The sequence below is a fragment of the Orcinus orca genome, chromosome 19 (assembly GCF_937001465.1).
Source record: "Orcinus orca chromosome 19, mOrcOrc1.1, whole genome shotgun sequence".
In the NCBI taxonomy this organism is placed as follows: Eukaryota; Metazoa; Chordata; class Mammalia; order Artiodactyla; family Delphinidae; genus Orcinus; species Orcinus orca.
In genome coordinates, this window is record NC_064577.1 from 49,106,496 (window position 1) to 49,119,551 (window position 13,056).

A 13,056-nucleotide genomic window follows, 5' to 3' on the forward strand; every position below is an offset into this window, starting at 1 on the left:
TGTGGGATCTTCCCGGATCAGGGCTCAAACCCGTGTCCCCTGCATTGGCAGGCGGATTCTTAACCACTGCCCCACCAGGGAAGTCCCTTAAAATTTTAAGTATTGTATTTAGGAATAGTTTTTAGTGGACAAAGATTATTTAGGCATAAATGAAAAACAGTATCATAAATGTATAAACTGTGTAATGTTTATATTGTTTATATATGGATATATGAACTAACCTGCAGACTTTTTTTGTTCCCTGTAACATCTCTTCCATAATTTGAATTTCCATTGCATTTGTTTTTCGCTGTGGTTTTTTTTTTTTTTTTTTTTTGCTGTACACGGGCCTCTCACTGTTGTGGCCTCTCCCGTTGTGGAGCACAGGCTCTGGACGCGCAGGCTCAGCGGCCATGGCTTACGGGTCTAGCCGCTCCGCGGCATGTGGGATCTTCCCAGACCGGGGCACGAACCCGTGTCCCCTGCATCGGCAGGCAGACTCTGAACCACTGCGCCACTAGGGAAGCCCTTCACTGTGGTATATTAAACATACTTGTATTATAAATTTATTCTCTATCCTTAAAAAAAAACTAATATTTTTTGATATCTCCATGAAGGTAGACTATTTCTAAGTCATCTTCATATTTAATTGCAAATAATAGAATCTTACATTAAAAAAATACAGTGTATTACCTCTTTGCTTCTTATGTAGTATATGACCCTATTGAAGAACACCTGATTCCAACCTCAATTTTACATTACCTCCTGTTTTCATGTGGAGACTTTACTTCTTCTTGCCTGGTTACCTCCCCATGTAAAAGCATTGTTAGTACCACTCTCTCAACTTGTAGTGGTGTTGGAGGGTTTAAATACCCAGTGTTTATTCTGAACTTTGCAAAAGAAAAATGTTATTATTAACTAGGCTAATCACAAATTTAGTCTTTAATATGGTTAAGTTTCCATTTTCTTGGCTTTTTCTTTTTAATTACTTAATAAAAAAACGCCACCAACTGGCTTTTGTTCTTTAGCAGCTGGATAAGAATACAAATAATGTAATACTATCAAAAAGTTTCCTCTTATATTTAAAGGATTAGCTTCAGTAACACATGTTGAAGGTTGTGCAGCTTTTTCCCATTTAAAAATAAGTGTTTCCATGCTTCTTGCAATTTGTGGTAGATTTAAGATGTCTTTGCTATTTTGTGTTTCACTTATACATGCATATTCTTGGAAAATGTCACTTTCTCAAATACTTTGTTCCGCTTTTCCTAATTTTGGTTCAATCTGTTAAATATCATGAATAAAAATAATAAAAGTCTTTGTAAAGGAAAATGTTATTAATGTTCAGAATTTTCAAGTCATAAAAGCCATATCTCACATTGCTTTAACGTGATGCTTATTGTATTGCATTACAAAAAACCTTTTTTTTTCAATTTATTTATTTATTTATGACTGTGTTGGGTCTTCGTTGCTGCGTGCAGTCTTTCTAGTTGTGGTGATCGGGGGCTACTCTTTGCTGTGGTGCACGGGCTTCTCACTGTGGTGGCTTCTCATGTTGCGGAGCACGGACTCTAGGCTTGTGGGCTTCAGTAGTTGTGGTGCACAGGCTCAGTAGTTGTGGTGCACGGGCTTAGTTGCTCCATGGCATATGGGATCTTCCGGACCAGGGATCAAACCTGTGTCCCCTGCATTGGCAGGTGGATTCTTAACCACTGTGCCACCAGGAAAGTCCCCCCCAAAACTATTTTGAAAACATTGTCCAGGGTAAGAAATGGCTATGATTCTAAAAAAATATATGACTATTAAGAAAAAAATTAGTATAAAAATTAAAAGTAGACTCTGTGACTCTGTGATAGAAAGTTATAAGTTTAGGGGATTAATATATATTATTTGTGATTCTTGTTTTCTATCAGGCATAAAAGATAGTTTGCATCTATCTAATACAACATTTTCAATCAGTGTTTAAATTTCAAAGATAAAGTGTAAGGTCACCATTATCATTTTTCCATTATTCTAAGTCTTCACAAAAAGCCCAAGATACCTAGGTCATTCCTCATTTTCTACATGCTAATAACCTAGCATTTGACATTAGAAAAGGGATTATTGAATGTTCTATGGAAATATGTACTTCAATAGGAATACTTAACTGCACATACCTAAAGATCTTATTTAATTTCTATTCTTTGACCATTTCATGCTCCTTGCTCCATTTAGTGGTTCATTTGATTAGGTCTCACTGTATTGCTGACTTTTCCCTTAAATAGTAATTGTTGGATCTGAAACACACTGTCAGAATATTTCCCAATGTTTACAACATGTATAGTATTATCTGTATATAAAACTAACTGAAGTCATGGATTGAGAGTTCTGACAGTCACTCAACCAAATTATGTGGTTATGTATTGTTGGTCAAATCTTTTCACTGTGTAACCCCGATTAAGAAAAAATTACTGGTATAACTAATGAAAATTAAAATAACTTTTTGATTAAAAGTACTTAATGCTTAGCATTTTAAAAGTTTTATTATTTGGAGACTCTCTGTTGTCCTAATAAAAGTATGTTGGCTTAATAAAAGGTTATCAACAATTTTAGTGTGTTACAGAAGAACCTGAGAAATGGAAGCCCACTCAGATTTGTTTCAGAATAGTTTATAATAGTAAAAATTTATTTAAAAGTGTATTAGTTTAACATAATTGTCTATATAGTACTTAAAGGAAAGATATTAATTTGATAGATTGAAAGAGTAAACAGTAAATCATGACTCTAGCATACACTGCTGAAATTTAATATTCAAATAAGTAAGTGAAAAGGCAACTGAATGTTATTGAAGGTAGTAGTAGATCTTTTTACTGTCTCTGTAGATTTGCTTTTCCAGAACGTCATATCGTTGGAACTTATTTCTTTTTAAGGCAAAATAATATTACATTGTATGTGTATACGACAGTTTGTTTATGCATTCATCATTTAAAAGGACATATGGGGCTTCCCTGGTGGCGCAGTGGTTGGGGGTCCGCCTGCCGATGCGGGGGACGCGGGTTCGTACCCCGGTCCGGGAGGGTCCCGCGTGCCGCGGAGCGGCTGGGCCCGTGGGCCATGGCTGCTGGGCCTGTGTGTCCGGAGCCTGTGCTCCGCGGCGGGAGGGGCCGCAGTGGTGAGGGTCCCGCGTGCCGCAAAAAAAAAAAAAAAAGGACATAGGGTTGTTTCCACTTTGTGGTTATTATGAATAATGCTGATATGAATATTCATGTACATGTTTTTCTGTCGACATATGCTTTCATTTTTTTTTTTGGCGGTACATGGGCCTCTCACCGTTGTAGCCTCTCCCGTTGCGGAGCACAGGCTCAGCGGCCACGGCTCACGGGCCTAACCGCTCGGCGGCATGTGGGATCTTCTCGACCGGGGCACGAACCCGTGTCCCCTGCATCGGCAGACGGACTCTCAACCACTGTGCCACCAGGGAAGCCCCATGCTTTCATTTCTTGGTATACATCTAGGAGTGGAATTGCTGGATCATATGGTAATTCTATCTTTAGCTTTTTGAGGAACTGCCAGACTGTTTTTCACAGTAGCTGCACCATTTTACATTCCCACCAGTAATGGATCAGGGTTTTACTTTTTCTGTATCCTTGCAAATACATGCTCCTTTTCAATTGTTTTAACAAACCTAGTGGGTGTGAAGTAGTATCTCACTGTGGTTTTGATTTGCATTTCACCACTGATCAATGATTTTGATAATCTTTTCATATACTTGTTGGCCATCTGTATATCTTCTTTGGAGAAATGTCTGTTCACATCCTGTGCTCATTTTGTAATTGGGTTGTTTATCTTCTAGATGTTGAATAGTAAGAGTTCTCAATATACTTTGGATACTAGACCCTTATCTGATATATGATTTACAAATATTTTCTATTGTCTTTTAACTTTTTAAAATAATGCCCTTTGATACACAGCAGTTTTAAATATTGATGTAATATAATTTTTTTCCTTCTGTTGCTTGTGCTTTTGGTGTCACATCTGAAAATATTGTCAAATCCAAGATCATGAAGATTTACCCCTATATGTTCGTCTTGTATAGTTTTAGCTCTTATATTTAGGTCTTTAATACATTTTGAGTTAATTTTTATATATGATTTAAGATAGTAGTCCAACTTTTTTGCATGTGGACTTCAGTTTTCCCAGTACCATTTGTTGAAGATATTTGGTACCTTTTTCAAAAATTAATTGATCATAGATGTATGGGTTTATTTCTGGACTCTGAATTTTATTCCGTTGGTTTATATGTCTGATGTCAGTAACACAGTATTTTGATTAATGTAGCTTTGTTGTAATTTTTGAAATCAGGTAACGTGAGTCCTCCAATTCTTTTTTATTTGGGACCTCTTACAACTTCATTTGTTTTTAGGTTGGCTTTTCACTTCTGCAAAAGCCATTGGAATGTTGATAGAGATTGCATTGCTATTGTAACTAGAACTGCTTTCTTAACTTTTTATTTTGGATTGATAATTGCTGGTTTATGTATGTTGATCTTGTACCCTGAAATTTTCCTGAATTTATCAGTTCTAGTACTATTTTATGAATTCTTTGGAATTTTCTGTATATAGCATCATGTTGTCTGTGAATAGAGATAGTTTTATTTCTTTTCCAATTTAGAAGTTTTCAGTTTCTTGCCTAATTGCTTTGGTTAGATCTTTCAACACAGTGTTGACTGTAGGCATCCTTGTCTTGTTTCAGATATTAGCGGAAAAACATTCAGTCTTTTGTCACTTAGTATAGTGTTTTGCAAATGCCCTTTATCATATTTGGAAGTTCCCTTCTGTTCCTAGTTTCCTGTATTTTTTTTGTTGTTGCTGTGGTTTTTTTTTTTTTTAATTATGAAAGGGTGTTGAATTTTGGCAGATGCTTTTTCTGTATTGGTTGAGATGAGCATGTTGTTTTTTCCCCCTTTCATTCTGTTAATGTGATGTTGACTGTTAAGAGTTTATTATTTAATTCCACATATTTGTGACATGGTGATTATTTGATATGCTATGTTTAATATCACATATTCATGAATTTACAGTTTTCCTCCTGCTTTTGATTTGTAATGTCATTCCAGCTTGGTTAGAGAGATTGTCTTCATTGTTTTTAAATTTAGTGAGACTTGTTTTGTGGCTAACGTAGAAGAAGAATGTGTATTCTGCCATTATTGGGTAGAGTCTTCTATAGGTTTGTTGAGTTTAGTTGATTTGTATTGTTAATCTTAAGCTGTGTTCATTTTTTTTCTTTCATTTTTTTCATTCTGCTACTTTGATGTGTAATTTCACTCATCTTATTTTCAAGTTTGTGAATTCTTTCTTTGGTCTATTCTGATATTCAGATAGGCTTTTGAAACCTTTAGTGCCTTTTTTATTTTAGTTATTGTACTGTTCTGTTTTATTAATTCTATGTGGTTCCTTTTTCATAACGAACCAGTATCTTTATTGATATTTTCAATTTGTGAATTCATCTTTCTCCCTTATTTCTTTGTCTATAATTTCTTTTAGCTTTTTGAGCATATATAAGACAAGTTGATTTAAATTCTTTATATAGGTTCTTCAGTGTCAGTTTCTCTCAGTTTATTTTTGTTCTTTGTATGGGCTATACCTTCCTGTTTCTTTGTGTGCCTTGCGATTTTTTGTTGAATGGTGGACTTTTTTTTTTTTTTTTTTGCGGTACGCGGGCCTCTCACTGTTGTGGCCTCTCCCGTTGCGGAGCACAGGCTCCGGACGCGCAGGCTCAGCGGACATGGCTCACGGGCCCAGCCGCTCCACGGCATATGGGATCTTCCCAGACCGGGGCACGAACCCGTGTCCCCTACATCGGCAGGCGGACCCCCAACCACTGCGCCACCAGTGAAGCCCTGGTGGACATTTTGAATATCATAATGTGGCAACTCTGAACGTCATATTGTCCTCCCCTCCCCAGGGTTTGCTGTTTTGCTTGTTGAGGTCTGCAGCCACACACTGTTTATTGACTTTTTCAAACTCTTTTTGTAAAGACTGTGTTTGGGACACTCCTTTGAGTGTGTAGTGATACCATCTACAGCTCTGCTGTAGCCTTTACCTCTGGCTTGTGCAGTCAAAAGCTCAGCCAGAGATGCAAGACTAATGTCTTCACAGTTCTTTGTTGAGCCGGCATTGGCTCTGGGCATGTGTGCTGTATTCTAGATTCCCTGGTATATCATTCAGTGTACACACACGCATATACAGAAACACACATGTGATTTTCATTTCAAGGAATTGGCTTATGTGACTGGGCTGGCAGGTAAGAAGTAGAGTAGGCTAGCAGGCTGGAAACTGTCAGGTAGAGACTGATACTGCAGTCTTGACGTAGAATTTCTTCAGGATTATGAATTTTTATAAATTGAATCTCTATATTCAGTTTTATAATCTGCTATCTTTCATTTCATCTCTTATTTCTTCTTCATTCTGGAAATTTTTCGAGGTTTGTCCTATACAGATTCAATTTTCTGAATAAAACTTGGACTTCATTAAAATTACATACTCCCACTCTTCAAAAACACAGACTGGGATGGGAGAAAACACTTGCAAAACACATATCTGATAAAGGACTGTTATCCAAAATACACAAAGCTCTTAAAAATCAAAAATAAGAAAATGAACAACCTGATTAAAAATTGGGCAAAAGACCTCACCTCAAAGACAATATACAGATGTCAAGTAAACATATGAAAAGGTGCTCCATATCATATGTCATCAGGGAAACAACAAGGACATACTACTACACACCTGGCCAAAATTCAGTTCACTGAATATATCAAATGCTGGTAAAGTGGAGCAACAGGAGCTCTCATTAATTTCTGGTAGGAATGCAAAATGGTAAAACCACTTTGGAAGACAGTTTGGCAGTTTTGTTCAAAACTAAACATACTTTTACCATAGTCAAACAATTGTCCTGCATAGTATTTACCCGAAGGAGTTACGTCTGCCCAAAAAACTGCACACAGGTGTTTATATCAGCTTTATCCATAATTGCCAGAATTTGGAAGTAACCAAGATGTCCTTCAGTAGGTGAATGGATAAATAAAATGTGGTACATCCAGATAATGGAATGCTATTCTGGACTAAAAGCTATCAAGCCATGAAAAGGAAGGGGGGAAACTTTAAAAGTGTATTACTGGGCTTCCCTGGTGGCGCAGTGGTTGGGAGTCCACCCGCTGGTGGAGGGGACGCGGGTTCGTGCCCCGGTCTGGGAGGATCCCACATGCCGCGGAGCGGCTGGGCCCGTGAGCCGTGGCCGCTGAGCCTGCGCGTCCGGAGCCTGTGCTCCGCAACGGGAGAGGCCACAACAGTGAGAGGCCCGCGTACCGCCAAAAAAAAACCACAAAAAAACCAAAAAAAACCGTGTATTACTAAGTGAAAGAAGCCAATCTGAAAAGTATACATACTGTATGATTCCAACCAAACAACATTCTGGAAAAGGCAATACAGTAAGACAGTAAGAAGATCAGAGTTCTCCAGGAGGGATGCACAGGCAGAGAACAAAGGATTTTTAGGGCAGTGAGACTATTCTGTATGCTACTGTAATGTTGGATATATGTCGTTATAAATTTGTCCAAAACCCATACGATGTACAACACCAAGAGTGAACCATAATGAAAACTATGGAGTTTGGGTGATTATATTGTGTCATTATAGGTTGTAGCAAATGTTCCACTTTGGTAGGGGACGTTGATAATGGGGTAGACTATGCATGAATGGGGGCAGAGGCTATATGGAAAATCTTTGTACCTTCCTCTCAATTTTGTTGTGAACCAAAAACTGCTCTAAAAAATAAAGCATATTAAAACTTTTAAAAAAATGTGATGGGAAGGATTACAGAGAAAGTAAGAAATAATGAAATAGGCAACGTACCTAGATGAAAACATTTAGTGTTTTCTTCTTGGGTTTATCTTCTATGCTATAGTTTCAGGATTTGCTTTTAGGAAATCCAGTTTAACTATTTTGTTTTATATTTAATTTAACCTTTTCACTTTCAGTAATGGAAGTTTTAAAAAATTTTACTCTTTAAATAATTGTAGTCAACTCTCTTCACAGAAATGAACTGTAAATTCCATACCTTTGGCTCTGGGAGGACTAGTCCTTTGCTAATAAAAGCTTTATAACTTCCTTTATGTGTATAGGTTATGTATACAGCAAGTAACAGATTGCTGCAATGCAAAAATTTTCAATATATGTCCTGGTTCCTCACTATAAAACAAGTTACATAGGTAAAGGGAAGGTCAGTTAAGGAGAATTTGCATTCATTTCTATTATATATTTATCGTTAAAAGTACTAAATAACTTTATATTACCCCTGTTGATATTTATGTGTTGGAAAGGCAGTGGTGCCTGGGCACAGTTTAGAGTCCTTTAACCAACGATTTAATAATACAAATTACGTCATTTCTGCTTTTCTTTCCAACTCTGGTTTTGCTTGCAGTAGATTCAGTTACATTCTAAATTAGATTCTCTACATTTCTATGCGAACTTTTTTTCCTTAAAGTATTAATTAGGTTTTATCTTAAAGTGAAGTCACAATTTTAGGTTTAAATGTCAGGCGCAAACCTGTAAAAATGTTAACCCATTTGAGCTCTAGAAATCTAATGAAGACTTCTGTATACAGCTTTTGACACTGCTTGGTGTATACTAGAGTACAAAGTAAAAGCTCGTTTCTATATTTTAGAATAACACACATCCTTTCTGTTATGGGGCATGCATTCTGCTGATGTTATAGAAAGCTTTCTCATCAGCCTACCCATGAGGAAAATTAAGATTGTCTTGCTGTGTCCCAGGGAAATAGTCAAGGCTTTTAAAAAGAGAGAAAATAGAGAACAAAAGGATATGTCAGGCGTGTACACAACTGTGTTATTGGCAGATAGCATGACTCCTTTATGAATGTGTGACTTTCTGAAAATTCTGATTTTAAAAGAATTATCTTTTTCTATTAGGCATTGGATAAGAGGTTTTTTCCATATATAAATAGAATTTTTAGATCTACCAAATCTTGTTCATTCAACTCTAAACTGAGCCTTCACAGCATTTGTTTTGTCTACTTCTATTGAAGGCTCTCTGCAGGAAGAATCTCAGTTGTGACATTGTATGGATGCCAGTGAAATGATCAGAATTCAAGTTTCTAGTGTACCGTGGCTATAATGAGCTGCTAATTGAAGGTGACAAGCTGTTTTTTCCTTCCCAGTTGGTCTGGCAAAATGTTAGATTTTGTTCATTATTAACTCATTGCTTCTCAGCAGAGGACTGGATTAATTAGTTGGGAACATTAAGAAAAGAATTTTTGCCTTGTGTCAATTTTAGAGGTTGAAGTTCAAGTTTTACTAGATTCTCTCCCATCTCCACTTTCACCAATTGTATGCACTTGTGTAAGTCCCTAGCACAATCAAGGCACAGCAACATTTCTGTCGCCCTAAAAGTGGCACCCATCATGCCACTTTGTACTCTGTAGCTTCTCTCCTTTTCTGGTCCCTGGCAACCACTGATCTGCTTCCTATTTATTTTTTTTGGCTGCGTTGGGTCTTCATTGCTGCGCGCGGGCTTTCTTCTCTAGTTGCGGCGAGCGAGGGCTATATTCTTTGCGGTGCACGGGCTTCTCATTGTGGTGGCTTCTCTTGTGGCGGAGCTCAGGCTCTAGGTGCGCAGGCTTCAGTAGTTGTGGCTTGCAGGCTCTAGAGCGCAGGCTCAGTAGCTGTGGTGCACAGGCTTAGTTGCTCTGTGGCACGTGGGATCTTCCTGGTCCAGGGCTCAAACCCGTGTCCCTTGCATCGGCAGGTGGATTCTTAACCACTGCGCCACCAGGGCAGTCCCAACTTGTTAATGTTTTTGTTGAGGATTTTTTATGTATATTCATGAGACATATAAATATATCGGTAGTTTCTTGTGAGGTATTTATTTTTGGGATCATGTGTTACTGGCCTCATAAAATAAGTTGGTGACTCCTATCTTATAAAAGAGTTTGTGTAGAATATCTAAACTTTTTTGTTTAAATGATAAGTAGAATTTACAAATGAAGCCATTTTTAAGGATTTCTTTGTAAGAAGTTTTAAATTATGAGTTTGGTTTCTTTTATAGATACTGGAATATTCAAATTATCTATTTCAAGGAATTGGGTTTACTTTTTTCTTTTGCTTACTCAAGTTTTGTTTCATTAATTTGTTGTATTTTATTCATTCCCTCATTCCACTTTCATTTGATTTAACTTGCTCTTTTCCTACTTTCTTAAGGTGAAAACATTGATCTCTTCATCTGTTCTAGTATGAAGGAACACGTCTTTATAATTTAAATCTTATCATTTAGAATGCGTATTTATGTACATTTTAGAAAGAGGTCTCGTTTCTGATAGATTCTTGATTACGGTTGAACTGTATCAATCTACATATTAACCCTTATATTAATGGTTTGTCTTTTATTATGGGTTTGTCTGTGTATATATTGCAATTTGTGTTACTAGGTTTTATACTTATACAATCAAATTCTCGCAAATAACTGCAGCTTTATTTCTTTCTTGTAGTAATTTCTTATGCACATACCTTCTATACTGTGTTGAGTAGAGTGGCCATATTCTTCAAGTGTTCTTCTCTAATCCCTGATTTTAGGGTGAAAGCTTTCAGTATTTCATCATTATGCAATTGCTAATTTTGTTGATTAAAGTCCAAATCAATTTGCTTGTATATGTTAGTAAGAAAATTTATTGCCCCTCCCACCTGTTAAAACATAATGGCTTTTGTCTTTATTTATTTGTTTATGTATGTATGTATGTATTTATTTATTTATTTATTTTTTAGCACAAGTCCACCTTACTGTTGTGTGGATTTATATTCACTTCGTACTGGGGAGATGGTCAAGTCCATTCAGTTTAAAACACCTATCTATGATCTCCATTGCAACAAAAGGTAAGCAATTTTTCAGGTGTTTCTTGTGCAAGATAACATACCTCCTATGCACGTAGTGCATTTCCATTATCATTGACTTTGATATAATAATAATAAAAAAGTCACAAATATGTCTTCGGAATTCTGCCAAATATAAGTAGCTCTTAAGATTTCTTAATGTTTTCAAACTTTCTGTCTTGACCCATTAGTGAAATAATGAAATGGAAAAGAATAAAAGTGCCTGAGCAAACATATGAAGGTTAAATATTGCTTTGAGGAACCTTTTTATATGTATAACATTTTATATATAACTTTTTGTTTAATATATGTACTTCTATATGTTTACTGGTTTATGATGGGAAATGTAATTTTCCTGTTAGCATTCATCAAAACAAAGCTTATTTCTGAAATGTAAAAAAGGCTTTTAAATATTCTTATTTTTTTGCACTTCACAATGGAGCTAAAAGAGGGACCAGCTAGATTTTTCCTAGCCCCATGATGCTAAATGTCTTATCAAGGTCATGGCTGCAAATTATTAATCTCATTAAAGAGCAAACACATGGAACATGGAAAACAAAAAATAAATTTTATAATAAAAGACTCTCAGGTTAGATTTTAAAGAGATATTTCAAAAGTGACTCAGAAAGTTTGAATGTAAAAGGAAGGGTAAACACATACCTGACAAATACAAACTAAAAGACCAAGACTTTGATATTAATGATAAAAATATTTTCAGTACAAAAATATGAAATAAGACAAAGAAAAGTTCAGTGATAGTGTGTAATTCATAATGAAGATCTAGTTATTATGTATATTTAAACTTAAAATAACATCAAACAAAATTATATATGACATAGGAGGTATACTCATGTTATTTCTGGGATAATGTAATTATTCAGTGATATATTAAATTATTAAAAGTTAACATTTTTGGGCTTCCCTGGTGGCACAGTGGTTAAGAATCCGCCTGCCAGTGCAGCAGACATGGGTTTGAGCCCTGGTCCAGGAAGATCCACATGCCGCGGAGCAACTAAGCCCGTGTGCCACAACTACTGAGCCTGTGCTCTAGAGCCCACGAGCCACAACTACTTAAGCCCGTGTGCCTAGAGCCCTTGCTCTGCAAGAATAGAAGCCACCGCAGTGAGAAGCCCGAGCACCGCAATGAAGAGTAGCCCCGGCTCGCCGCAACTAGAGAAAGCCATGTGTAGCAACGAAGAACCAATGCAGCCAAAAATAAATAAATAAATAAATAAAATAAATTTTAAAAATCAGCATTTTTAAATGGGTGGATATAGTAGTTAAATATTTAACAACAGTTGTAAGGAGCAATACTCTAAAATGTAGTTTATAAAATAACTTCATTTCAGATACATTTTAATTCTGAAAATTTATAACTTTTCCCTAATTATTTATAAATCTTGAACTTTGGGAGAAATACAGATTCTGATTAATTTTAATATTTCAATAATCAGAAATGTCTCATTTACACTGAATAATAGTTATCTGAGCTTCCTTTCTCCCTCCCTCCCTCCCTCCCTCCCTTTCTCCCTCCCTCCCGCTCTCATTTTGGCTCTTGTGTTGGGAAATTCAGCAATCATTTTAAGTGCCAGGTTGTATAAATCCATTTTATGTTTAATTCCATGACTTTGAGCCAGCACTGGAAAAACACTTTTAGTAAATAGCCAGCAGTTTATTGATCTCATACATTCTTAATGAAGATAGGTTCATTTGATTTATAATGAATGAAAATGAAATTTTATTTTGAGGTGTAGTTCTCCTGTGACTTTTCTTCCTTTCATCTTGTCTATCTTGATCATATTAAGGATTTTGTGACTGTATTTTGACATTTAATAAGCAGATGTTTCTAGCCTATATGCTTTAAGAAGCGTTTCATTTTTAAAAATTCCTTTGGTATATACTTACTTAAATCTAGATGATTTAACTTATTTATAGTTCAGTTTATAGAATTTCACATTAACATTTTCTTTTGTGGTTTTTTCCCTCTAATTTTAGGATCCTTGTCGTAGTATTGCAGGAGAAAATTGCTGCCTTTGATAGCTGTACTTTCACAAAAAAATTTTTTGTCACAAGTACGTATCAACTTGATTTATTTCCTATCATATGCATTGAGTTTATACTACTTACTTGATAGAATCAGCAGACTAATTGGAATCATA

General features: G+C 36.1%; 1 protein-coding gene across 13 annotated transcripts in view; it reads left to right on the forward strand.

Moving 5' to 3' along the window:
- The window catches only part of BCAS3 (BCAS3 microtubule associated cell migration factor), a 575,920-nt gene that overhangs the window by 117,043 nt on the left and 445,821 nt on the right, over positions 1-13,056 (forward strand). For all 13 annotated transcript variants that reach the window (XR_007473338.1, XM_049701671.1, XM_033431625.2 and 10 more), the window contains exons 8-9: positions 10,793-10,900; positions 12,893-12,969. Coding sequence is in view for 12 of the 13 variants with exons in the window: in XM_049701671.1 (XP_049557628.1) it covers positions 10,793-10,900; positions 12,893-12,969 (185 nt within the window). In the remaining variant the exon portion in view is untranslated. The remainder of the gene's footprint in view (positions 1-10,792; positions 10,901-12,892; positions 12,970-13,056) is intronic.